Consider the following 27,784-nt stretch of genomic DNA (forward strand, 5'->3'; position numbering starts at 1 on the left):
GGGCCTAGACCCTTCTTCAGAAGAAGGGTCTAGGCCCAAAACATCAGCTTTCCTGCTCCTCTGATGCTGCTTGGCCTGCTGTGTTCATCTAGCTCTGCACCTTGTTATCTAAGAAAGTGAACAAGCTGGTTTCACCAACAACTTCATCACTGAGGGAAGTAGATATCCTAAAGCATTTAAGCATTGAAGTAATTTGTTTGTCAATTTCAACATAAAGCCTTATGTGGAATGGAAAAACATTCCACTGACACAAACCAGAAAGGTGGTTATCCCGATACATGCTCTTCCATTTCAGGCTCGAAGGAACCCACATGCATAAAACAGGATTGAAACCTGCAGAAATGCAATACCTTTTCTTTAAACTCAACTTCCTGTTTTATAAGCTCTTCAGTAATTTGACAAGAAACATAACATCAAGAGAGCAGACTGCAGGTTTCTATTAAAGATGCAATTTATAAATGTTCCAAGTCACTGATATCTACTTGAACCTGTCCACTTGGATGATAAAATCAAGGAGCCAGCAGCAAGGAAACTACCATAGGCATGGAAACTATCCCAGCTTCCAGCAAGAATTGTGAACGAGAAGCAAGTAAACGAAATCAGTGGGAAGGGAATTATGCAAAATATAATATTCAATTGCTTAATTATGTATTTGACTGCCATCTGTAGTCAAGCCTGCATGGTTACAGAGAAAAGTAGATTCTAAACTGAAAGCAAACAGTAAGCTAAAAGCTTAGAATGCATAAAGGTACAATTAATAAAGTTCCTGTTTACTCACGTAAGTTGGGATCATATCTGTGCATCATTAAGTCATGAAACATGACACAAAGTACCTTAAGCGGACTCTCTTAATGGCTGAGGTGGAGACAGGATGGGGCTGGAAAGGATAGAACGGTAAACTTTTTCAGCAAGAGGATTTCAGCAGCAGTGGTGGTATATCACCCTCAGTGATGTGAAGAAGCAAGAAAACCAATTCAGGAGAGAACAAGAGGAAATTGTCTTCAAGCATACTCACAGCTATGAAATTAGGAGAAGAAAATAAATACCTCAGTGAGGGGCTGCAAAGAAACTACCTCAGTTGATGGAAGCATTGAGTGAATAATGTAGATAAAGATTAGAAAATAGTCTTAGAAATCGAAATGAGAAAGTATATAGGTTGGATTTCAAAGATAGAATTTAGAAAATGAAATGGAAATGGCCAGAGTATTTAAGTAAGATCCATATAAAAACAAATGTTAGATCATTCATCTTCTTGTGTCACTATGGAAGCTATTATACAGTCCCATTTTTCCATAAAACACTCTAAGTATGTAATTAATGTAGTCAGACTTTGCTTGTACATTTTTAATTCCTGATTTAGTGTGAACTTTTTTTTTGATAAGTACTTTTTGATGTTAGATGTTAAAATTATTTTGTTAGTCTCACTGCTTTACTAGATTACTTGTGGAACTGAATTCAGTTGAGTATATGTGACAATGGACTAGTCAAGACACATGCACTTTCCAGTACAGGTCACTGGATTCTGACTTGGAGCAAGAGTCTAATTGAAGTACTTCTCTTTCACTCTAGCTCAGAACTGGACAGAATAATTGTGGTTGACTCCAGCCACTTCAACTGAAATATGCTAATTTTCCTGAACTGAAAGTTATCAATGTTTTTCTATTTGAAACTTTAACAGGCACTAGTAACTCAGGTGGCACGGGTGCACAGTGGTTAGCACTGCTGCCTCACAGCGCTAGGGACCTGGGTTCGATTCTGCCTTCAGGCGACTGTCTGTGTGGAGCTTGCACACTCTCCCTGTGTCTGTGTGGGTTTCCTCCGGGTGCTCCAGTTTCCTCCAACAGTCCAAAGATGTGCAGGCTAGGTGGATTGGCCATGCTAAATTGCCCGTAGTGTTCAGGGATGTGTGGGTTACAAGGAAAGAGTGGTGGGATGCTCTGAGGATTGGTGTGGACTTGATGGGCTGAAGGGCCTGTTTCCACACTGCAGGGATTCAATGAGCTCTGTTATGATATTGTACACACAAAGAACAGAAATTATAGTTTCAGTTATAAATAAAAGGCAGAAAGTTGAAGGTACATGCTGTTAGAATGTGAAAAGTCATAGCACCGTGGAGTTCAGCTTTGGAGGGAATTCACCATTGCGGTGAATTCAAGCTTATGCCAACTACATTTTTACATTAGACAGTTAAGTATAGGGGAATGCACCACAGTGAACTCTTGTAATGTGTATCAAAAACAGTAAATGGGGCATCATGGATCCTGTATTCTTTCAGGGACAAATGTGTTCGTACTACGTTTGGAAAAACTGAATGGCTGAAGCAGAAGCCCTTTATACTAACTGTGTGGTGAGGCATACTCTGGAGCATCTGAGATAATAAGGTCTTTCAGAACGAATTTGAGCACATCGCAAGATTAAAAAGCAAGACTTAATAGACAATAATCGCTGGATTTCCAATTTATGCTGCAAAGGATAAGACGATTGACAAGGTCAATGCTTGGCTGTGGAATTAAAAGGGGAAAGGGTGTTTAAATTTCAATCATGTGCTGGAACAAAGAAAGCTATTCTGAAGGTTTGGCCACGACCTGCAATGAAACAATAACAATATCCTTGTCAGGTTGAAATAACTACAAAAATGTATTAATGCTAAATGGGAAAACAAGGTCTTAAGATAAAAGTAAAGGTAAAAATTAACAACAACACCATTAGCACAATGGATATCAAAAATAAATGTTCAAGTCAAACTAAAATAGGAGTTGGATTCTAATGGATTCAATGCGAATTGAATTAAGAGATATGGAAAAAGATTTTATAATATGTCATCTACATTACATGAAAACCAGATGAGATGAGTGTTAGAACATCAGAGCAATCATTTTAGACAATTTTAACTGTCCCATTTTGATTGGAATAAAGGTAGTACATGTGGTTAATGTGAGGACAATTTCCTACACCAGTATGCCCTGTTCTTGAAAGTTGCTATCCCAACTACCTCCTCCCTTGCCCTGCACCCCCCCCAAACTTCAACCTACTGTTGCTTCTTAAACCTGCGCCCATTTTATCCACGATTTGCATCCTTTTAATTGGATTTCTGCACCAAATTTACCTGTCATTGTATCCTTGTATTTACATTGGTTCTCAGCCTAGTAACACTTCAGTTATAAATTTCCATCTTTGATTTCATATCCATTCAGGTCCTTGCCTCTCCTAATATCCATAACTTCCTCTGGCGTACAAACATGGGAGATCTCTGCACTCATCCAATTCTGCTCCATTATGCCTCTCAAAATGTAAATCAATCCATCATTGGCAGTTATACCTTCAGCTGTTTGGACAAAACCTCCAGATTGACCTCTTAAAACCTCTTTTCCTTCAAGAAATCTCTTAAAAGTTTACTTCTTTGACCAAGCTTTTGGTCAACTGCCCTCATGTGACTTAAAGTTAAATTTTATTTGTCAATCTTCTGTTGCAGTGCCTTGTGGTGATGTTTTACTATGTTGAGTACACTGTAAAAGTATATACAAAAATCTGAAATAGGTATAGAAGAAGACCATTCAGCCCTTCCAGTTGGCTCTGCTAGTCAATATCATCATTCCTATTCTATGCGTGTTTCAAACTTCACGCTGCTTTGATTCTTTGATTCCATGCCCAACAAAAATGTAACCACTTCTGCCTCAAAAATATTCAATGATCCCACCTCCAGCACCTTTTGATGCAGAGAGTTCCAAAGTCTCACAATCCTCTGAGAGAAAAGTATTTCTCCTCAGTCTGTCCTGAAAAGCAAAAACTAAGTTTAAAACAATACTCTCAATTTCTGTATAGACCCACAAAAGGAAATACCCTTTCCATGTCCTCCTTGTCAAGACCATACAGAATCTCATACTTCGATTATATCTGCCCTCATTCTTCTAAACTACAGTAGAAACAAGCCCAGTCATTCCAACTCATATTCATAAAATAGCGTACTTATTCTAGTAAATCCCCTCTGTGCACTTTTTAGTCTCTTAAGGAAACTAAAGTCACAAATAGTATTTGAGATGTGGTCTCAACAATTCCATGTATGAGCGAAACATAACATTCTTTCTTTTATGTTGAATTCCTCTTATAAAAAAGAATGGAATCTCAGTAGCCATCTCGTGCTGACATACTAACTTCTCCTGTCTCGGACCAGAAAATCTCTACACCTCAGATTTATGCAGTCATTCTATGTTTAAGTTATACTCTGCATTTTTTAAACTCTTTCTGCCAAAGTGAATTGCTTCACAAAAGCAGTGCATTTCAGGCACCTATCACCCTCTGTGTAAAAGAAACTTTTCTCACATATTTCCTTTAAACATTTCCCTTTCACCCTAAACTTATGTCTCCTGGTACTTGACATTTTGACCCTGGGAAACAGATCTGACTTTCCACCCTCCCCCTGCCTCTCAGTTTTACATAATTCTACCAGGTCACCCCTCAGCCTTTAACACTCTAGCAAAAAACAATCCAAGTTTATAGCTAATACACTCCAATCCAGGCAATATCCTGGTAAACGTCGACTGCACCCTCTCATAAGTGTCCTGCAAGGAACTGTATACATTCTTTTGCATTTGACCTCCCAAAATGCATCACCTCACTTGTCTGTATTAAACTCCATCTTCCATTTCTCTGCCCAACTTTCCAACTGATTTATATCCTGCTTTTAGCTTTGATAACCTTCCTAACTATCCATAACTCCACCAATTTTCATGTTATCTACAAACTTACTAATAAGGTAACCTACATTTTCATCCAAATCATTTATGTATTTTACAAATGACAGGGGCCCCAACACTGATCCCTGCAGAACACAACTGACCACAGGCATCTAGTCAGAAAAACACCCCTCCACAACCTCCATTACCCTCTGACACCCGTGACCAAATCAATTTTGTGTCCTTTTGCCAACTTACCGTGGATCCCATGTGACTTAATCTTCTGAACTAGCCCACCATGAGGGATCGTGTCAAGTGGTTTAGTAAAGTTCATGCAGATAACATTCACTGCCCTACCCTCTTCAGTCATCTTCACCACTTCCTTCAAAAATTCAATCAAGTTTGCGAGACAAGACTTGCCTGACATAAAGCCCTAATAAGTCAACGCTGTACTCCTCCTCCCAGTTTACAAGCAGAAATTGAAGTGTGAGAACCCAGTACAGAAAGTAGTTGCAGTGTTAGTCACAGACAGTGGAAGGGCTTCGAAGTGACAGTTTAGGGTCAGTAAATTGGGCCACACTCAGGAACTCAGCAGCCAACCTAAATGAGTATGCCACTACCATTACAGACTTCATTCGTAAGTGTGTGGAAGACAGTGTGCCAAAGAAGTTAATCTGAATATTCCCCAACCAGAAAACATGGATGAACCAGGAGATTCACTCTCTACTGAAGTCCAGGTCTGAGGTGTACAAGTCAGGCAACCTGGATCTATACAGGGAATCCAGGTACGACCTACAAAAGGCCATCAGAGATGTCAAGAGGCAATACCAAACTGAGCTTGAGACCCAGTCTAACTAGGCAGGCACCCATCATGTGTGGCAAGCTTACACAACACAACGGGTTACACATAAAGTCGAACAGAATCATGGGCAACAGTACATCCCTACCCAACGAGCTCAAAGCATTCGATGTTTGCTTTGAATGGAAGGTCAATGAAACAATGTCACCTATCCCATCAGCCTCAGATGCATCTCTATCCATGCTCACTGCTGCAGATTTAGATCGGCCTTCTTGAGAGTGAACCCACAGAAAGTGACCGGCTTGGATGGAGTCCCTGGCTGTGTGCTCAGATCCTGTGTGGACCAGCTGGGGGGAGTATACATAGAATCTTTAACCACTCCTTACTAAGACCTGAAGTTCCCACCTGCTTCAAGATGACCACCATCATCCCAGTGCCTCAATGACTACCACCCAGCGGCTCTGACCTCCATAACTATGAAGTGCTTCAAGAGGTTAGAGATTGCTCACATCAACTCCGGCCTAGCAAATTGCCTTGATCCTTTGCAATTTGTCTACCAGTGCAACGGATCCACAGTAGACAGCATTTCCTTGGCACTACACTTATCCCTTGAACATCTGGATAACAAGGATACCTATGTCAGGCTCCCACTTAGTGACTACAATTCCGCCTTCAACACCATAATTCCAAACAAACTCATCTCTAAACTCCGAGACCTAGGTCTTGGCTCACCCCTTTGTAACTGGATCCTTGACTCCAATAGACTGCAATCAGTAAGAATAGGTGACAACACCTTCTCAACAGTAATCCTCAACACCAGTGCCCCGTAAGCCTGTGTACTCAGTCTCCTATTACACTCCTTATGCACTCACAACTGTGTGGCCAAATTCTGTCCCAACTCCAATTACAAGTTTGCTAACAACACCAATGTTGTAGGTGATCTCAAACAACGATGAGACAGAGTGGAGGAAAGAGATTGAGTTCGTAGTGGCATGGTGTAAAGACAACAAATCTCTCCATCAACATCAACGAAACAAAGGAGCTGGTCATTGACTTCAGGAAGCAGAGTGGAGGGCACGCCCCTGTCTGCATCAATGGCGCTGAGGTGAAGATGGTCGACAGCGTCAAGTCCCTGGGAGTGATCCTCACTGACGATCTGTCCTGGTCCACCTATGTCAATGCGATGGTCAAGTAAACACAACAACATCTCTACCTCCTCAGTAGGCTAAGTAAATTTGGCAGGTCCACAAGGACTTTTACCAATTTTTATAATTGCACCATAGAAAGCGTCGTATCAATGCATCACGGCTTGGTACGGCAACTGCTCTGCCCAGGACCATGAGAAACCACAGAGAGTTGTGAACACAGCCCAGTCCATCACACAAACTAGTCCATCACACAAACTATCTATACTTTGACTCTATCTATACTTTTCACTCCATCAGGAAAGCAACCAACATAATCCAAGTCTCCAGTTATAATCTCTTTAAAGCTCTTTCATCGGGCAGAAGATATAAATGTTTACAGACACGTATGAATAGATTCATAAACAGCTTCTTCCCCGCTGTTATTAGACTTCTGAATGGACCTCTCAAGTTTGAAATTTAATGTTGATCTCACTCTCTGTGTATCTTCCCTATAGCCATAACATTGTATTCTTTGCTTTTGTTCAATTACCCTTACGCACTTTGTATGGTATGATCTGCCTGTACTGCACAAAAATCAAAACTTTTCACTGGACCTGTCACACCGTACTATGACAATAATGATTCAAATCAAATGAAGTCCATTCTTTTCCAAATGCATGGAAATCCTCTTCCTCAGAATCTTCTCCAATAATATCCCAACCACTGATGGCTCACCGGCCTATAATTTCTTGGATTATCCCTGTTGCCCTTCTTAAATAAAGGAACAGCATCGACTATTTTCCAATCTTCTGGTACCTTCTGTGTGGCTAAAGAGGATGCAAAGATCTTTGTCAAGGCCTCAGCAATCTCCTCCCTTACCTCAACAACTGACTGGCCCTCTTACTGCTCTCAGTGCAGATCCCCGATTAACAATCCCCTGACAGCTTGCACTGGACTGGTTTGTGGCCTACTCCCTAGTCTGCAGTGATATGGACCCCCTTGCCCTGCCTGTCTCAAGTACATGACTGACTGTGGTTCAGCCGTGGACCGTGAATGGATGCTGCCCTTGACTTATGGTACTGGGATCCCCGACTTAAGGCTGCCCTTGTTGACTTTACTGAGAGCTACTCCTTTTCAAACATGTGACATGGCCATTTGATTGATGCACAGGCAGTGTGTTTACTGCCTAGGCTGCTGGGCCATGATGGAGGTGTGAGTTTGACATAACACAGTGCCGTGCAGCAATATGGCAAATCCCTGACTGCTGACAACCATGACAATCTGCTTGGCTTTGTGTCTGAACTGAACAGCAAGGCAAAACACAAGTACTGTGTGAATTTAATGTCTGGCTGAGTGCAAAAATGCAAAACGTCAAGGCAGGGATGCAGTGAGCATTCAGTTAGAGCAAACTGACTGTGCACGAAGAAAGCAAATGAACAGCTTGATCCAATCTCTGAGCTGGATACCTGTGCCTGTTTATAAAGTGTTCTCACAACAGCATTACAATGAAAGGTGCCAATGTGCTTCAACATGCAGCATTTACAGTGCAGAAGCATATTGTACGTGGATCAGAGATATGTCACGATGATGATGTGATTAGACTGGTAGGTATCAGACGCCAATGTCAGTGAAGGTGGAGTTTGTGTAGACACTGCCCATGGAGTCTGCCCTGAGATGTTGATGGCTACCCAAAGTGGAGGTCTGAAAGAACAGTTTCTGAAACAGTGCGCAAGTGGGTTGGTTCATAAAGAATGAAGCAATTAGTACAGAAGATTGAGTTTAATGCAGTAAGTGTGAAGTCATGTACTTCACTTGGAAGAATCAAAAGGCAGATTATTGTTTAAATGGAGAGAAGCATCTCAAAAGTACAACACGGAGGAATGTGAGATATTCCTCTGTGTGACGCACAAAAAGTCACCACACAGTTGCAATCAGTAATAATGAAAGCCAATAGAATTATTACTAGGGGATTGAAGTTTAAAAATAGGGAAGTCTTGTTTCAGCATTTAGCATGTTGATGGGGCTGCACATGGAGTGCTGTGTGCAGTCTCAGCCCCTTATTTAAGAAATAATATATTGGCTTCGGAGGCTGTTCAAATGAATTCAATGGGCTCATTCCTTGGATACAGCTGTTGATTAACCAAGAATAGTTAACATGGATAAGTCTTTATTCATTAGAGTTTAGAAGAATGTGGGGTGATCTTATTGAAGTATAAAAGATTCTGAGGGGGCTTGAGAGCATAGATATTGAGAAGACGTTTCAACTGTCTGGGAAATTTTGAACTAGGAAACACAGTTCCAGAATAAAGTGACATTCATTTCAAAGGAATTTCTTCTTCCAGCAGGTTGTGAATGTTTGCAATTCACCGCTTCAGAGTGTTGTGGTGGTAGATATTTGAAATATTAAGGGTTGAAGGATATGAGGAGCTGGTATAAAAGAGTTGAGGCCTGGGGCAGATGAGTGATAATCTTATAGAATGATGGGCCAGGCTTAAGGAGGTGAATAACCCATTCCTCCTCCTATTTCTTACGCTTTTCTGTCCTTACGAGCAAACAGTGACTGGACTCACCAGGTACCCTCTCAAACTTATCTGTTGGGAATCGTTTCTATTTGGTAGGTGGTAAAATGGGAGTCTGCATATTAATGAGGTGGGAGTGAGTCATACTGAGGGTGATGATGTGCGATAATCCCCATTGATAAGCATCTTCCTGCTCATGAGCAAGAATCTCATCTCAATGTTAGTCACTAAATTGGAGAAAGCAATTCTGTTTTGGTCTCGACATCAGGATCCAACATACCACATGATTTTCCCAATATTTCAAACCATAGACCACGTTGTTCAGGGTCTGGGAAGTTTCCGTCAAAATTCATCTGGTTAGGAAGTCAGTGACAGCGCCCTGGAAGAGCAAGGAAGAGAGATGAGGAGAAGTTACTTTGTAGAACATTGAATGCTCTAACACAAAAATTGTTAAGGCTGAGACCATCTCAATTTTCCCTGAAAAGATGCATCGATTTTTGAAACAGAGAAAAGTGTAGTTCTAAACGGAGAGCTTGGGGCAGTAGGATTAATTTTGGTTTGCTACAGTCAAGAATCAATGCAAATATCATTGCTTCTTTCTACATTATAGTTCCTGTATTAGTACAGGAAAAATCGGTCATAAAATTCAAACAATCATCCTAAATTTTCATGAATTGAGAAGGATTGATACCAAAAGCAAAACTACTAAAGATGGACAGAATATCAGTTATAACAGACTCTACCGGCTGGAGGCGCAAATTATGAAATCATCTTCTTAGCAGAATTCTCATGGAAGTTCCCATTTTGAGAGTTGACTTGAAATGATTGATAAACTCTTATCACAAAAACTCAGTTTTTGGTTAGAAAGTCAAAGTGTGTACAAGATATTTTATGCCATGTATGTAGCAGTAACAGAATGCACCAGGAATTCAGATATTGACACTAAGCTTAAGTGATGAATGTTGTGCAGCATGAAAGATTTATTTCCTCAGTTCTGTGGGGAAGAAAAATGACTCAGGGCTCCCATTACTGAACAGTGCTGTATGTTGGAAAATGTACATGCCAGAAAGCCTGCTGACATTCATTGTGAGGGATAACTTGTAAGTAGCTACTTGGATGGTGAACTTTAAAGCTACTGGCAACCTTAGAACTGCATTCAAGTAGGAATCAATGCCTTTCAAAAATAAAGTTGCTTAAGAAGAAGAAAGAACTTATACTTTGATGTAGTGCCTTTCCCAACCTCAAGACTTCAAAATGACTTTTACTTATAGTAAATAACTTTTAAAGCAGCAACCAGTTTATGTAATATAATTCTAAAGCCAGCAAATGAAGGAAAAGAAAAACAGAAATTGCTGGAGATTTTCAGCAGATCTGGTAGCATCTGCGGGGAGAAAGCAGAGTTAATGTTTCCACTTCTAAAGAAGGGTCACTGGACTCGAAATGTCAAGTCTGATTTCTCCCCACAGTTGCTGCCAGGACTGCTAAGTTTCTCCACAATTTCTGTTTTGTTTCACAGCTCCAGCATCTGCAATTCTTTGTTTTATTTGAATGAATGAAAAGATTGGGGGAGGAATATTGAAATGGACACCACTGGAAATTCCTCTTCTCCTGTTAATCAGAGGATCTTTAATGCCCATTAGAACCATCAGTCAGGAAGAAAAATACATGCAAGAGAAATAAAGGAATGGGCTAACAATGTGAAAATAGAAGTGGCAATAAAGTACATTGTTAAAATATTAAAAAGACAGCTTTATAAATAGACAAAAAGAATACATTTAATGTCAAAGAGCTGTATTAACAGGAAAATGCCTCGCTCTTCAGAGCAAATAAATTTTCTTAAGTATTAAGTTATGCACTGTCACTTTCGTTCACAGGTTCTGGCCAGGCATTAGCTCTTAACTAATTAATGTTAATATGCTATTTTTTGATCTATGGCTCTCTGTCTATTCTAGGCTGCATTGAGGAGACTAGCAGTTTCCTGTCGACAAAGCTTTGAGGAATCAGACTACCAGCAGCTAATTAAGCCTCGGCTTGTAGACTCTTTCTTGCTCTGCTCGAATATGGAAGAAAGTTTTGTCTGAAAGTGATCTGGAAAAGTCTGAAAAGCACTTGAAATCTTGGATTTGATCACAACTGCTGCAGAAAAGTGCTATATTTTAAAACTTTATTTTGTAAAACATAAAGTAAATGCTATTATATTTTGCAAGGAAAGGCAGAGTAACATCAATGGAAAATGCTGCCATATTTCATTCTGTTGAACGTTCTCAAAGGATGTGCCTCCAGTCAAATCTCATTCTACCATATCACACTGAACATTTCTGTACTAAGACATCAACAAAGCTTATTTGAAATTTTGGAAAATTTTGTTTCCTTAGTTTACTTCTTAGCGGATTAGAATTTAGTACATGATGACCAGAAACTGACTTTGCATTTATATGCTTGGATGGAACATTCCCTGACTGCACTACATGCAATCAAATCATTCCCTGTGTTAAGAGAAAGTGGGTTTCCAATGTCACTGCCCTTAGCCCATTAAGAAGATTTTGGGTCCTGAGGTAAACAAAATTATTCAGGAAAGGTTACTAGAATAATTTTCAATTTCCATTGGCAGGTGGATCATTTGCTCGCCCACCCAGGCGCTCATGCAAAAAAAAAAATGCTTCAACATTTCTTTTTAGCAAGTTACCTCATTCCTAGCTCATGAACTTCTCTGTACCCTCTCTACCTCAGACTGCAGCAATCCTAATAACAGTTTTCCAGCATTCCTTTAAGGAACGTTGGAACTGTAGCAGTTGATTTGGACCATTAAATGTTCCACTATTCAATAAGGTCATAGCTGATCTGGTTGGGTTCTCTGTTCTACTTTCCTCTCTGAACCCAATAATCATGAATTTCCTTGACTATCAAACGTCTATATAATTCAACTTCGAATAAATTCAATGACTCAGTCTCCGCTACCTTCTGAAGAAGAGAATTCCATACGCTAATGACCCATTCAGAAAAAATATTCAATGGGCCAACAAATAACATTGTAATAGTTTTGCCATTTCCAAGAAACACCCAGCTGTTTTGCATCTCCAAATTATTCACACAGCTTTCCAAGTTTCAGGCCATTTTGGTGAGCCCTGGCTTTGGAGTGAACAAAACAATTCAGGCAAAGATACTGCAATAATTTTCAATTTCCATTGTTGGGTAGATGATTTTCTCTGCCAGGTCATCACCCAGGAGGTGAGGTTAAAAATTAACCCATTGTCCTCAAAGCTTCTTTTTTTTAGAAGTGACATAATTACCTCCAAGAGCTTCCATCTCATTTGCAGTTAAGGGAAAAAAATGGACCTCTTTCTGAGAGTGATTTGCTTCTTCTCCTCTGAGGCTGTGCATTCTGTTTCTGTCTGCTTCTGGGGCTCTTACCCTCCAGCTCATCTATGTTTAGTTATCCTTTGTGTTTGCTAGCTCACATGGCTTCTGGCCCAACTTCTATCATGTTGGAAATGTCTCCAAGTCAGCAATCACAATGTCACCTAGATCAGGATTTCTTTTTATCCAAGAAAATTACAATAAGTAGCCTTATAATTGTTGGAGGACTTTTTTCCAAAAATTCTTAAGATTCCACAGATCCTTTTAAGAAATGTTCTATCATACTTCTCAGTCAAAGATTCTCACACAGTAATAATACTTTTCCATGTTGAGAATTGACTGTATTTAGAATGAATAACAACTAAAAGAATTTAAAAAATATACACCCATAGAAAATAAAGCACAAGTTTACAGAGATGCTTTTCCACTACACCTATCCAAAAAATGATATGTTTTCTCTTATCTGTTTCTTTCAGTGAGGGGACATATATTAGCTATCCCTTTGCTTTACCTCCTGCAATGAACATTTTCAATCTATGTATTATTTGTAGGATTTCTGTCCATAACAATGAAAGTTAAATTAATTTGAAAGTTTACTGAAAATGTGCCTATAAAAGAAGCATGCAAGATCTTTGGGTTTGAGATTTTGAAGCATGGGGATAATGGTTAATTGGCAGCAGCACTAACTCAAAGGATTTGTATTTCTGGCAAACAATATATTTATCTATCAACAATTAGCTGAAACTGATGTGCTAGGCAGATGTTAATGAAGCCAAAGACTTGGCAAGCAAGTACATGCTTAAATGCCAAGCTTTATTTTTGCTTAGCTATTCTTGATAATAAAGTGACTGAGACTGTGGATCACAAAATTAAAAATTGCAGGAACTTCCTATTAGTAAGGTTACAATCCAATATATTTGTAAATATTTACTTTAAAACCAATTCCCAAAGCATAATTTAAACCATAGTCTCCATGTTGACTGCAGTGATCTTGTGAGGAAAAGTGAATGCTCTCCTCTTTCTCAATTTGTTTGACCTCAGGTATTTTTTGTTTGAAAAGGTTCTGCTTATTGATCCACTAAGTGTTTAACTACTTATATATGATTAGAAAATTCACAAGCAAACAGGTTTCCTTGAATTTTTTTAAGAGAAAAAGAACAGTTTTATTGTAATTAATCTTGTCTGAGGCAAACAATAAAAGCACTCTGACTTTCACACACATACTTGAAGTTCACAAGTGTGCAAATAGATTATTGAGTGGGAGAATAGATCAAGCAATTTAAAGTTCAACAAAGTAGATGGATTTTGCAAGTTGGTGACATGGCTGGCTTTTGGTTTAGCTTGGTGATTCTCCTCAATTTAGCACCAAGGTGTTTTAAAGATATGAATGGATTAATTATCTATTAGTATGAAGGTAGCAGTTGCTTAGTTGAGCTCTTTTTATCATCAAGATCTCTAGTTACATCTCATGGTGAATCAAAAATATAGACAGGGTTCAAACCTTGCAAGGTATCTGGAGAGAAAGATCCACACAGCAATCTTGTTTTTTCACGTTCCCACTTGCTTGTTTGGTGTGTGCAGAAAAGAGATGCCTAAATACACAAAGGGTTACTTGGCTTGTCATATGACCTTGACTCTTCAGCTGATCAATTGCTGCAAATATACTTGTGGTATCATGGATTCTAGATGATGCCTGGAGAAATTCATTTCATAACCAGAGTTCCATTGCCCTAGTTAATACGTATCGTGGTTTGGCTTCTCCCAGTTGGCCTCTCTAGATAGCCTTTCCATTTTTTTTTCTGTTCTGTTGTGTTATCTTTTCACTCTTTTAAATTTTTAGTTGTTTTCCTTTTAGAACTACTACTATTTTGCTTCCACCACTGTTTCTAGTGAAGCATTCCATGCATTAACAAACATTTGTACATAATTTCCAATAACTAATGAACCCCTGTTTCTCTGATGTGCTAACTATTAAGTTGGCCCAACAGCAGCTATCCAGAGAGGCTAAGTCCCAGACTATATTGAGAGATGGGTAATTCTACCAATAACAATATCAAAATGACTGTAGGAAGCCCAATGCTATCTATGTTAGAAAGACTAGACACTATTTAATAATATCAAATCAACAGAGAAGAGTAATCTTAACACCAACTATGAATGAGAGACAAGAGGAAGCTAGATCTAACTATAGCTGTAATAGTGGGGCAAATACATCAGTACTTATAATGGGGAAGAGCAATCTTATAGTTTTGACCATTGGTTGGAGAGCCGTCAAGAGACACGTGTTTGTCTCCTTTGGGAAATGTTCACTATATACAACCAAACAGGAAATTAACAGGTCACTGTCAGGCTTTTGAGGGATTAAAAATCCTGGGAACACAAAGCCCCACTCATCAAGAGCAGCCGACCTCTAATTGGCTGTGATCACATTTGTTCAGTAGCATTGCCATGGTGATGGTGACTACTGCTGGAATAACATCCCCCATAATCGGGATCAAGAGGCAACCCAGGCCAGAGCTGAGTGATTGGCGGAAGAGATTTCATGGTGCGGGAATTGAAGGGTATGGGTGAGGGCGACACGGCGCTTAGCACTGCTGCAGCCTTGGGTTACCGTCTATATGGAGTTTGCATGTTCTCCTTGTGGGGTTGTGGGAAAAGGTCGGGGTGTGGGTGCGGGTGGGATGCTCTTTGGAGAATTGGTGCAGTGGGCCAAAAGGCCTCTGTTGGCCCTGTAGGGAACCTATGATTCTATAAAATAGACAGCAAGAGCAGGGACATGGCTCTCAGGAAGCTCACTCTCTTCGTAATTTCAGTTCCCTCATTTTGCCACTATGAGATTTTTGATGGAGGCCTTCTCTACCATCCCCACACAATCCCACCGATACCCACCCCTCATACACGTCACACCAACCCCCTACACCCTTCCACAATCCAACCCGACACCACGACCCTGCCACACCCTACCCCAGCCCATTCCTGGGAGAAAATAAATGACCTGCAAGTTTGCTTGTATTGCTCCTCTCCCAGTGAACTTTCCCACCTACTGCTACTAGACCCTTTAACAGGGCATTAGTTACTGCTTAACTGCCTCAATTGGCAGTAGAGCAAGAAGGCTATCAATGTATATTTTTCCTTGAATTTAATTGAAGTGGAGACAGGACAGTGTCAGGTCCCGACCCATCAATCTCTCACTTAATTATCTAATCATGGAGAAAGGCATACAATACTCTCAATGCAACCTTATCTATATAGAAGAGAAAGTGGTGTCTAGAACTATACATATCTGAGAGACTGGAGTGAATCAAGTAGCTATTAGAGAAACTGGAATGAGTCCAACAGTTAAGTTATCAGAGAGACTGGGATAAGCTCAGTGTTATACCAGGGAGAATAGGTTAGAAGACACATTGGGTGATCTTGTTTATGTATGTGCTAAAAATCAATGTTTAAGAATATTTTAACCAATCTGTACTTGGCTGTGAAAATTTTCTCCACGTTTCTGCCTGGCAGAAACAGTTTTTCCACTTAAGATTTTCACATTTTATTGGTGATAAGTTTCATGATAGTGCTTGTTGTTTGCAATCCTAGTGATCTAACTATAGTTTGTATACATTTTAACTTTTCACCAATGCATGTCCTTAATAGACCTTTATGTCAATAGGAAAGGAAAATTTTCTGCAGTGTCTTTACATATTGTAGACAAATAACAACCACTATCTCTTTATTGTGAGTTTACAAAGGCTTTTAAAAAACTAATACAACATATTATTCTAATAAACATACAATACAAACACTGACCACTAACCGCAAATGCTTATATTAAAGAGAGAATTGTAATTCAAATAGTAGGTTTGTTCAGTTCAGGATATGTGTTAAAAATCTAAATCACAGCCTCAACCCTCCACTTCTGGTCTGAACAGAGATGTGGTGTGGGGACAGGTGTCTAACTTACTTCCAGGATGTGGTTAGCAATTGAGATATCATAATGAAACGTTATGCCTCATATTGTTTCACTAAATTAAAGTTGAGCTCTGGTTGGATCATGGGCCACCCGAGAGCGAATGGGAAAATTGCTGGATTTAGGATATAAATAAATTTCTACTAAGTTACTGGATCCAGCATATGTATTTCACCTTCCTAAGTGTGTTTGAACACTTTCCCCAACACTTTCTGAACATCCCATAACCTTTCATCTATGAGTAACAATTTCACAATGCAGCCTGTGTTGTCCTCCTGATCTTCCCTCTGTGGTCTCTGGTCTCTGAATCCCCCATCAAAGCACCATCCTGCATTCCCTCAGGTCCCCAATTTCCAACTCTCATTGCCTGCAGAATCACCACTTCAAGAACCTTGTAGAGCTGAACTCCACATTCGCTTCTGGGATGATGTTTTGCATACCAAATTCAGCAACACCTCCAAATCTCCAAAATAAAAAGGTTTGAGGTTATTAAAAATCCCACAGCATGCAGGGAAATTCTGACATTCAGATTTCCCACTGATTCCTAAGCCCCTCAGTCCTGATGAGTCAGAAAGTTAAAATTTCCATCCTTGTCCCAAAAGATCTACTGAAAACGTAATTTTAAATGGACAGGTTTAGGCATATATCATTTCGGGGTATTTTAAGTGAAATGCAAAAGGAAATCTTCCAAAATCCGTGCAATAGTGAAAAAACAATGTTTTGTTACAATGTGGAATATGAGCATATTTTTGATTGTACTTTGCACTTGCAGTTAAAGGTTTTCATTGTTATTTAATAATCAGAAATTATTTAATAGAGTTAATATGGTTTAAATGTAGTTTTTCTGATATATAAGAAATGTAGAAACTTGAAGATTGTGTGGAGTAGTGCCACAACCAGTTGAACCACCATTTATTATACTGTAATATGTTCCATGGTGGTTTGGTTCTCAGCAACTCTTAGCTAAGTTGCCGTAAAGAGATGTGAAACAGAAGTAGGCTCCTCTGATAGGACAGAAGGGAGAAATTGAACTGAACGTACCTGGATCACATTGACACTTTACATTGAGGCCTGAATCAGGGAGAGGCATTGCATGTGGAGACCAGGAGTAGATCACTCATGCTTAGTGTACAGCACAAGGGGAAGAAACTGTGAAGGAGATGGCCTGGTCCCTTAAAATAACACCGCTTGGACAGGGGAACATGTGTGGCACAGGTGAAAATCAAAATGAAGTTATAATATTCAATTTAAATATTGTTTCTAACAACTATAAGTTTCTAAAACAGAGCTGGGTTTCATAGAAGCTGACTTATCAATTGTTTCAGTCCCAGCCAGGTGCAGTTTCTAAAGTAACAATTTTGAAAATGAACAACTATTTTGGTTTATACCACAGTCATTTTTTCAAAGCGCCTGCTAGAATGTGAATAATGTGAGCATCAGCTCGCTTATTCTAATATTTCGTCTACTTTGTTCAAACCATAATTCTTTTCAGAACTTGAAATGATTTCCAGAAGGGTAATTTGACCTCTGTCCTTATTTCTGCTCTTTAAATGTTAACAAAATTTATGTTCTGAAGTTAGTACCACCAAAAAAAAACTGTGGATGCTGGAAATCTGAAACAAAAGCTGAAATTGCTGGAGAAACTCAGCAGGTCCAGCAGTATCTGTGAACTGAAAGCCCACAGCTCACTTGCTGAGTTTTTCCAGCAATTTCAGTCTTTGGGCAAAAAAGCATGCTTTACAGTAATGGTGTTCTGACACGGAAGAGTTCTTTTGTAGCATTATTTCTGGTACTCCAAGTAAATGGTAATCTGTGTGTCTTTTTCATAGAGATATATTAATAAAGACATTGCGTAAAGACTGTGTATGTTTAATGTTTTATTTTGTTTTTGCTCTCATTGTGAATCTATTTTCAATCTACTTTCTGGTTTTCAATTGAAACAAATAACATCGACTAGTTCCTAAAAAGTTAATCAGTTATGCAAGACTCCAAAAACAACATTGCAAATATGTTGTATATGGAAGTATGTTTTAGAATAGTTTAGCTAATGTACAGGTACAATGCCCAAAATCCACATCCAAAAATCAGAATTGTCTAAAACCTGACATTTTTGTAATAGTGAACTTTATAATTTGAACTATTGCACACTGTTTTGTGTCTGTTTGGAAAATGTTTGCCCAGAATTGAGCAGGAGTAGCCATGTTGAGACAACATGCTAGAGTACATCAAGCCACTTTGAAGATATCTTTAACCAGGACTATTAGCGAGGAAAACAATTAATCTTTTTGAGTAAAGCACTTTGAATATTCAGGACCAATCCAGAAATTTGCTCAGTTTCAAACACAAGGAACTTTATCATGGCTTATCCCTCCAACTGATTCTGATTGACAACATGTTGTCAACACATATAAAAAGCCAGACATTATTAATTGCTAATTGGTGATGATTATTTCACGGGAACAGGATATAAATCTGATATATCAAACTCTCTGTGACTGAACCTATAGCCTCATAACAAAGCTGGTCACTCTGGTTGAACATTTGGAACTTGGGAAATCTGCCAGGCACTCAGGCCCAAACGTATTGGATTTTAGATGTTGTATCTTTATCCCATTTTTACAAATTTAGATTTTCAGGTCCACTGGATGAATGTCTCTTGAACTTCTGTCAGTAAGCCAGTAGGGGTGTAAAGTGAGTGGCTTATTAATGAACATCCTTTCTGTGCAACCACCAAAGATGCATTCACCCAAACTACAATGGTAGCGCATTGGAGAAATCCAGGAAGGCTGATTTATCAATTAATCAAAATGACAAGAAATGTCCAAGATGAAAATGTGATTTGTATTGTTTTAGATGATGAGGTTTTTAAATATCCTTCATGTACACTTAATCCCTCTGAAATTTGTTTTTCTTCCTCCTTTCCCCAATTTCTCCACGCTCTGTGAATCACAAACACTGACCACATTTTGGCTAATGGCTTCTGTGACTCTCTGCACTAGTGGAACGTATTTCATGCAGGAACTAATATTGAAAGGTTTGTTGCACAGGAAAATGGGACTGGAGTTGTTCCCAGAACAGTGTGTACTCTGGCTGTCTCCACCTTCTTCCTTCTCTTCCTCATCATCATAGGCATGAAAGTAGTTGATGAGTCCGTCTGCTCTTCCACCTCATCATAATTATTTTTCTTCTGTCACATTTACTGCAATGGTTCTGTAGGAAATGAGGATACAATGAATAGTAGGTGAGTGTTAATGAACATTTTGTAATTTGCCTAGGCTCTCCCAATATGGGTGCTGGTCCTGAGCTAATAAGGTTTATAAGGTCAACAGGTTGAGGTTGACAAAGCCTTATTTTGTTTCAATTCATGGTGCAATGGTTCATTCAATTTTCTTATCATAATTATGATTATTGAACTTTGGAGAGCTATAAGTGTCAACAATGGTGGATTTCATAAACGATTAAAATTTTGATTACAATCCAGAAGCTCTCAGGGTTATTTTTCAGCTACTAGGTCATGAATTATTGTATTCAATTTCAGGCTTTGTTATCACTATGATTTTCTCTCATGTGGCAGAATGATGTAAAGCTCCCAGGCATGGCAATTGAAGCAGGTTGTATGCTTAATTCAGCTCAAGGCTAAATGTCAGCTTTTTGATGGTGGAAGTCAGTTATTAAGTTGGTGGCAGAATGAGCAAGTGGCAGGAGCCAATTTTGAATATATTAGAATGTCAAGCATAATCATTAAATTGAAAATTGACCAAAGTTAAATATACCTTTATAATGGAGCAAATGAGAAACATGTGTCTTCAGATTCACAACTGGTTAAAGATGGAATGCAGCAGTTGAGGTAATCTCCTTTGTGGATTTGGAGGAAGATGGACTACAGAGGTAGGTCAGACATGACTATGGGAGATCAAACGTATACAAGGTGATGTCTGCCAAGTCAAGGGTGAACAGTCAAAGTTAACGGAGGGTTAGAGATTACAAATGGCAAGTCAATGGAGACAAGCAGTTCTGGTGTGCTGAGGATGGACTGGTGATGGTACAAGATCACCATTACAGCTGAGGCTGGTGGACAATATTGTTGATGTAGTTCCACTACTCCACAGGTTACAAGATAAGACAAAAATAATTTTTCCCAGATGAAGAAAGCCAATTAAATACCTTGGAGATAGTAGGAACTTGCCGATGCTGGAGTCTGAGATGACAAGGTGTGGAGCTGGAGGAACACAGCAGGCCAGGCAGCATCAGAGGAGCAGGAAAGCTGACATTTCAGGTCGGGACCCTAGACATCTGAAGAAAGGTCCATACCCAAAACGTCAGCTTTCCTGCTCCTCTGATGCTGCCTGGCCTGCTGTGTTCATCCCGCTCCGCACCCAATTAAATACCTTACCTGGTTTCAAGTAAAAAGAAATATCAACCGGTTTTTAATAAACACAATTATTGACTTATTATTAAAATGAAACTTATTTAGTGAAGATGTACTAATTAATTATCATATACAGTTGGTAGTGTAGAAGTATAAATATGTATCACTTTAAATACCCCTAAAAATGTAGGCAAAACGAGCATGCATGCACACACTCTTTCACACACACAATCGTCAGGAAAAAATAAAAAGATCTTTAACCAATGAATTATTCTTGAAGGCAAAAGGATAAAGCATTGAATGTTCTGAAATCTGTCACTCTAATGCTCTGGTATGCATGGTCAAGTCTCTAATCATGCATGGTTGGCTGTGGAGTTTTTGCAATCATAGTTTGCTTAGGAAATACAACATCGCAAGGTTCCTGCAATCGTTCTTTCAGGAGAACAAATTGGCTTTCCCCCTGAACTCAACAAGAGTTTCTTTTCAGAAATTGGAGTCATCAGCTGGGCAGCACTTCCTCATAAGCATTTTGTCTCCCAACTAAGGAGAAGGTAAAACAAGAAACTTTCACTGTTGAAATAGCCTTAGCATGATCTACAGCAAAGCAGGCATTTACCACCAATTCTGTGATTTCTATGTTTAAAAGGCTCCAGTGTCCACAATGACCTTTCAATTGAACCTTTTTAAAGAGGCCTCCTCAGGTATTTCCAAAAATTTTAAAGTAAGTTCAATTTATTACAAGATTTCAAAAACGAAGTCATCTAACTTAAATGTGAAGCATCTTTGGAATGACCCTATGAACATGGTACAGGTCTTAGTGACCTCCAAAGTTGGGGAAAGGGTGATTATGCAATGTGGAATGACACTCTCATTCCATCTAGATTCTGACAAGACAGACGCACTTGCGGGATCCTTTGATCTCCTCATGAATTGTTAGCACCTAAGCACCAGCAAGTATAAGATACAAACTCCTCACACATGGCCAGAATGATACTGCTGGGTGGTAGTGAGTGGATGCCTATCTGAGTGCCATTAAAATATAGCACCCAGAGCCTCAAGCTGTGAGGTAAAGGCAATATGGTACATTACTGCCCATTCTGCCAGATGATTGATTAAGACCTTGACTCTCTATATTACATCAGCATGCACTTGGACCTGGCTTGCTGTCAGTTGCCAAGTGGAATTGTTGTGCACTTCAAGTCCCACCATCAGGTACCTTGTGCTAGGAAGAATCCACCCACAATCATTTTAATAATAAATCAATAATTGTGTTCATTAAAAACCTGGTTGTTAGATCTTTTTATTTGAAACCAGATAAGGTATTTAATTGGCTTTCTTTGTCTGGGAAAAATTATTTTTGTTTTATCTTGTAACCTGTGGAGTAGTGGGACTACATCAACAGTATTGTCCACCAGCCTCAGCTGTAATAGTGATCTTGTCCATCACCAGTCCAGCCTCAGCACAACAGAGCTGCTTGTCTCCATTGACTTGAACAGTTTAGGTTTATACTCTCTGGAGTTTAGAAAATAAAAAGAGGTATAGAATAGAATCAAAGAATCATAGAATCCCTACAGGGTAGAATCAGGCTATTCAGCCCATCAAGTTCCATACCCACCCTCCAAAGAGCATCTCACCCAGACCAGCCCCATACCTCAGCTAAGCCACCCAACCTGCAAATCCCTAGACACTACAGCAATTTAGCATGGCCAATCCAGCTAAACTGCACATCTTTGGACTCATGTGCAGGTTAGGTGGATTGGCCAGGCTAAATTGCCCATAGTATATCAGAATCGAAAGAGATTGACAAAGTAAATGTAGAGAGGCTGTTTCCTCATGTGGAGCAATGTAGAACAAAAGCACATGGTGTTCGGATAAGGGCTTGCAAATTTAAAAAGAGATTAGGAGAAATTACTTCTTTCAAATGGTCATGAATCTCTGAAATTCACTACCCCGGAGTGTGGTGGATGTTGGGTCATTAATAAAATTTAAGGAGGAAATGGACAGATTTTTAAATTAATAATGATTTGAAGGGTTACGGAGAGTGGGCAGGAAAGAGGAGTTGAGGCCTAGATGAGATCAACCATGATCATGTGAAATAGCAGAACGGGCTCGAGGGACTGAATTGCCTACTCCTGCTCTGAGTTCTTAAGGTCTTATATAGTTTGTAGGATCTTAAAACTGGGGAACACCATCCCCCCTCCTCAATTCTTGGTTTCATCACCAATCTTCATTAGCCAGTGCTTCTTATTTTCTCTTCCATTGTTTCATTGTCTGATTAGATGTCCTGCCCTGATGGACTTTATCCTTCTCCTTTATTAATTGTTAAAGAATCAAATTGCAGAATAGTCTATATAACAAAGCACATGTTAGTAATAGTAAGAAGATATAATTTATTTAGTTTTTTGTAATCATTGTGATTCATCTCAAAGCCCCAAGCACACTGACTGCTTTGGAAATGCAGTGCCTCAGTGTGTTGGCAAATTTGAATATTGATCTACTCATCACCAAAAGTTTCCACATGAGCAGGGCTCTGCTTCTGTTACCAAACATCTTTAGAGGTTTCTGATACTCACAGTCTTGCAAGGGTCTAGCAACCGTCGAGTTGGGTTGAGTGACTATTTTGAGAGCAGCATATCAGCTGCGATGTGCAGTCAAAAAGGCAATTGCAATATTGTGAGATCATGGCTCATCTGTACAGGAAGGAAATTTCACTGACTACTGTTGTCCTGAAATTATCAGTATGTGGTATTTAGTAGAGCAATTAGTTATAATGTTTCTCCATGGAAATCCGTAATACTGTACATGCTGGTATTTATCTCACTGAACTATGAACTGTTGATTTAAACCATTAATTAACTGCAGTGGAATTATGATTTAATATGGAAGAAAATTAGCCATGAACAGCTGCTAGTTATGTTTAGCAAGTGCTGCACTAACAGTTCCACATACATTTTAAATTGTATAGAAAATATAGAAATTTAAAACTGCAGCATTTAAATGAAAACAGATTCAATAATGATTTCAAAAAAAGGAATTGGATAAATACAAAAACAAAGGGCTATGGTCAAAGAGCAGTAGCTGGCGAATAATTACATAGGACTTGAGAAATGCGCAGATATGATGGTCAAAATGAACTTCTGTTTTGCTATATCATTTTACAAGTTTATGAATCTCTGAAAATATTTTTCCATTTTTGGCCTTGCTGTTAACAATGAAAATAACTTGCTTCTACGTGTCACTTTACATAAAAATTTGCTCAGTTAGAAACAAATTTACTCTGCTCATTCTGAAAACTTGCATATCAGTATGCATAACCGAGTGATAATGGGTTAGAACCCTGAGGTACTTATATAGTTGCTTATTTTTTAATTCAAAATATGATTTTGTTTAAAAAAGGGTGACTGCTTCAGAAAAAGAAATCTTCAGATATAAATTCAGTGACTGTGGCAAAATCCTGTGTGATGTCTATGAAATATGACACTTGCAAAGTGTCAGGGAAACTTGGACTTAGACACTTAACAAGAATAGATAATGAGGGTTAGAGATTGTAAGAATTGCCGATGCTGGAGTCAGAGATAACACAGTGTGGAGCTGGAGGAGCACAGCAGGCCAGGCAGCATCAGAGGAACAGGAAAGCTGATGTTTTGGGCTGGGACCCTTTTTCAGAAATGGGGGAGGGGGAAGGGAGCTCGGCTAGATAACGAGGGTGGTGCCACTGATGCTCAGTAGCAGCAGTATGGACTACAAGATGCACTGCAGAAATTCTCGGAGGCTCCTTCAACAGCACCTTCCTTTTTTTTATATTTATTAACGATGAGGACGTCACTAGCTAAGCAGTATTTATTGCCCATCCCTAATTGCCCAGATGGCAGTTCAGAGTCAACCACATTGCTGTGGGTCTGGAGTCATATGTAGGCCAGACCAGGTAAGGATGGCGGTTTCCTTCCCTAAAGGGCATTAGTGAACCAGATGGATTCACAATCATCATTAAACTCTTAATTCCAGATATTTTTATTGAAGTCAAATTCCACCATCTGCCGTGGTGAGATTTGAACATGGAACGTTATCTGGGTCTCTGGATTAACAGTCCAGTGATAATACCACTAGGCCATCACCTCACCTACCACAACCAATTCCACCTAGAAGGACAATGGCTGCAGATGCAAAGGAACACCACCACCTGCATATTCTCTTCTATTCCTTCAGCATCTTTGGGTCAAAATCCTGGAACTCCCTCTCGAATAGCAACATGGATCTACCTGTAGCACAGTGATTTAAAAAGGCAGCTTACCACCACATTCTCAAGGAAAACTAGTGATAGGTAATAAATGCCAGCCCAGCCAATGACACCCACATCCCGTAAATGAATAAAAAAAATTAAAAACTGGCTGCAACTGTGTTTTAACAAGGTGTAGAGCTGGATGAACACAGCAGGACAAGCAGCATCAGAGGAGCAGGAAAGCTAACGTTTCGGGTCTAGACCCTTCTTCAGAAATGGGGAGGGGAAGGGGATTCTGAAATAAATAGGGAGAAAGGGGGAGGTGGATAGAAGATGGATAAAGCAGAAGATAGGTGGAGAGGAGACAGACAGGCCAAAGAGGTGGGGATGGAGTCAGTAAAAGTGAGTGTAGGTGGGGAGTTAGGGAGGGGATAGGTCAGTCCAGGGAGGATGGACAGGTCAAGGGGGCGGGATTAGGCTAGGAGGTAGGAGATGGGGGTGGGGCTGAGGTGGGAGGAGTGGATAGGTGGGAAGACAGGTTAGGGAGGCGGGGACGAGCTGGGCTGGTTTTGGGATGAGGTCGGGGGAGGGGAGATTTTGTAGCTTGTGAAGTCCACATTGATACCATTGGGCTGCAGGGTTCCCAAGCGAAATATGAGATGCTGTTCCTGCAACCTACGGGTGGCATCGTTGTGGCGTTGCCAGAGGCCCAGGATGGACATGTCGTCCAAGGAGTGGGAGGGGGAGTTGAAATGGTTCGCGACTGGGAGGTGCAGTTGTTTGGTGCTAACCGAGTGTAGGTGTTCCACAAAGCGGTCCCCAAGCCTCTGCTTGGTCTGCTTGGTGATGGCCTAGTAGTATTATCACTGGACTGTTAATCCAGAGACCCAGATAATGTTCCAGGTTCAAATCCCACCACGGCAGATGGTGGAATTTGACTTCAATAAAAATATCTGGAATTAGGAGTCTAAGGACAAACCAAGCGGAGGCTTGGGGACCGCTTTGTGGAACACCCACGCTTGGTTAGCACCAAACAACTGCACCTCCCAGTTGCGAACCATTTCAACTCCCCCTCCCATTCCTCAGACGACATGTCCCATCCTGGGCCTCCTGCAGTGCCACAACGATGCCACCCGAAGGTTGCAGGAACATCATCTCATGTTTCGCTTGGGAACCCTGCACCCCAATGGTATCAATGTGGACTTCACAGCTTTAAAATCTCCCCTCCCCCAACCTCATCCCAAAACCAGCCCAGCTTGTACCCGCTCCCTAACCTGTCCTCCCACCTATCCTGTCCTCCCACCTCAGCCCCACCCCCATCTCCTACCTACTAGCCTCATCCCGCCTCCTTGACCTGTCTGTCCTCCCTGGACCAATCTATCCCCTCCCTAACTCCCCACCTGCACTTACCTTTACTGGCTACAACCCCACCTCCTTGACCTGTCTATCTCCTCTCCAACTATCTTCTCCTTTATCCATCTTCTATCCGCCTCCCCCTTTCTCCCTATTTATTTCAGAATCCCCTTCCCCTCCCCCATTTCTGAAGAAGGGTCTAGATCCGAAACATCAGCTTTCCTGCTCCTCTGATGCTGCTTGGCCTGCTGTGTTCATCCAGCTCTACACCTTGTTGTCTCAGATTCTCCGGCATCGGCAGTTCCTACTATCTCTGCAACTGTGTGTTATTGGCCAGACATCCTAATGCATAGACTAAAGTGCTGTGAGGGTCATAGCTTTGAGAATGGCCATTTTACATGGCCTCACAGTGCAGGTAAGACAAAATGAAAAATCTACTCTCACTCTGAGTTGTAATTCTGTCACTGTTGCAAGAATCAGAAGAACAGAATTTTTTCCAAGCTGCAACACCAAGGATCTGAGAATCATCTGCTTAACTGCCATTGTCAACTCTACCACTATCATCCAATAATAGCTGCAACATCACCTTGCCTTGTCTTGTGAACAACAGTGGCTGATCTGTAGTTTCTTTTAATTTTTATCATTTTGGACTCAGTTCTTCAGTATCAGTTCTGTGTATACCTGTGTTCTGCTACTATTTCTTATCTCATTTAGCTATTCATAAACTCACTTTTCATTAACTGAAGAAAGCCCAAAAACGTGAATTCTTTTGGGTTCAGGAGAAATGTTATCCACAAGGGAAGGGATCCATTTTTAAATTAACCTTATTGTGATAAACCAAGATGGTGGGTGAATAAACACAAGGAGTCAGTTCAGCCCTCCTCAATTGGAGCTTAATGTTGGAACAGTGACAACTTTGTGAATCTCAGCAGGGTCTGATTGTAACATTGGAGGTTTTCCTTTTGTTGGAAATTATGTTCATCAAAGTAAATTATAGGTGTGAGAAATGATGGTACACACAATCCATGTTGATCTATGAATTATTGTGCTGTAATTTTAAAAAGAAAAAGTAATAATGCAGGGAATAATTTACAGAGAAGCGGGACAAAAAATGGATGTGTATCATTAGTAACACTCCCACTCCCATGCAGAATAAAGGTAATTGAGTCATTTTCCCATCAATCAAGTACAAAAACTACTCCGTGTGGTTGACTGAGATTAATCTTACACATATTATGGGATATCATGGGATGCACTTTGGAAGAAGGAAGAACATAAGGGAGTACTCAATGAATGGCAAGACACTAGGAAGTTCAGGGGAACAGAGGGTGCTGGTCCACAGATCACTGAAGGTGGCAGGTCAGTTTAATAGAGTAGTTAAGAAGGCTCACAGGATACTTGAATTTCTCAGTC

The 27,784-nt window shown here is 40.0% G+C and overlaps 1 protein-coding gene across 1 annotated transcript in view; it reads left to right on the top strand.

The window, feature by feature from the left end:
- Nucleotides 1-11,199, top strand: part of LOC125485251 (protein inscuteable homolog) — a 206,231-nt gene extending 195,032 nt beyond the window's left edge. Inside the window, exon 11 of the mRNA XM_048607220.1 lies at nt 11,071-11,199. Within this exon, the coding sequence (XP_048463177.1) occupies nt 11,071-11,199 (129 nt within the window). The remainder of the gene's footprint in view (nt 1-11,070) is intronic.
- Nucleotides 11,200-27,784: the final 16,585 nt, after the last annotated feature.

This window comes from Rhincodon typus, chromosome 17, assembly GCF_021869965.1.
Source record: "Rhincodon typus isolate 14 chromosome 17, sRhiTyp1.1, whole genome shotgun sequence".
Classification (NCBI taxonomy): domain Eukaryota; kingdom Metazoa; phylum Chordata; class Chondrichthyes; order Orectolobiformes; family Rhincodontidae; genus Rhincodon; species Rhincodon typus.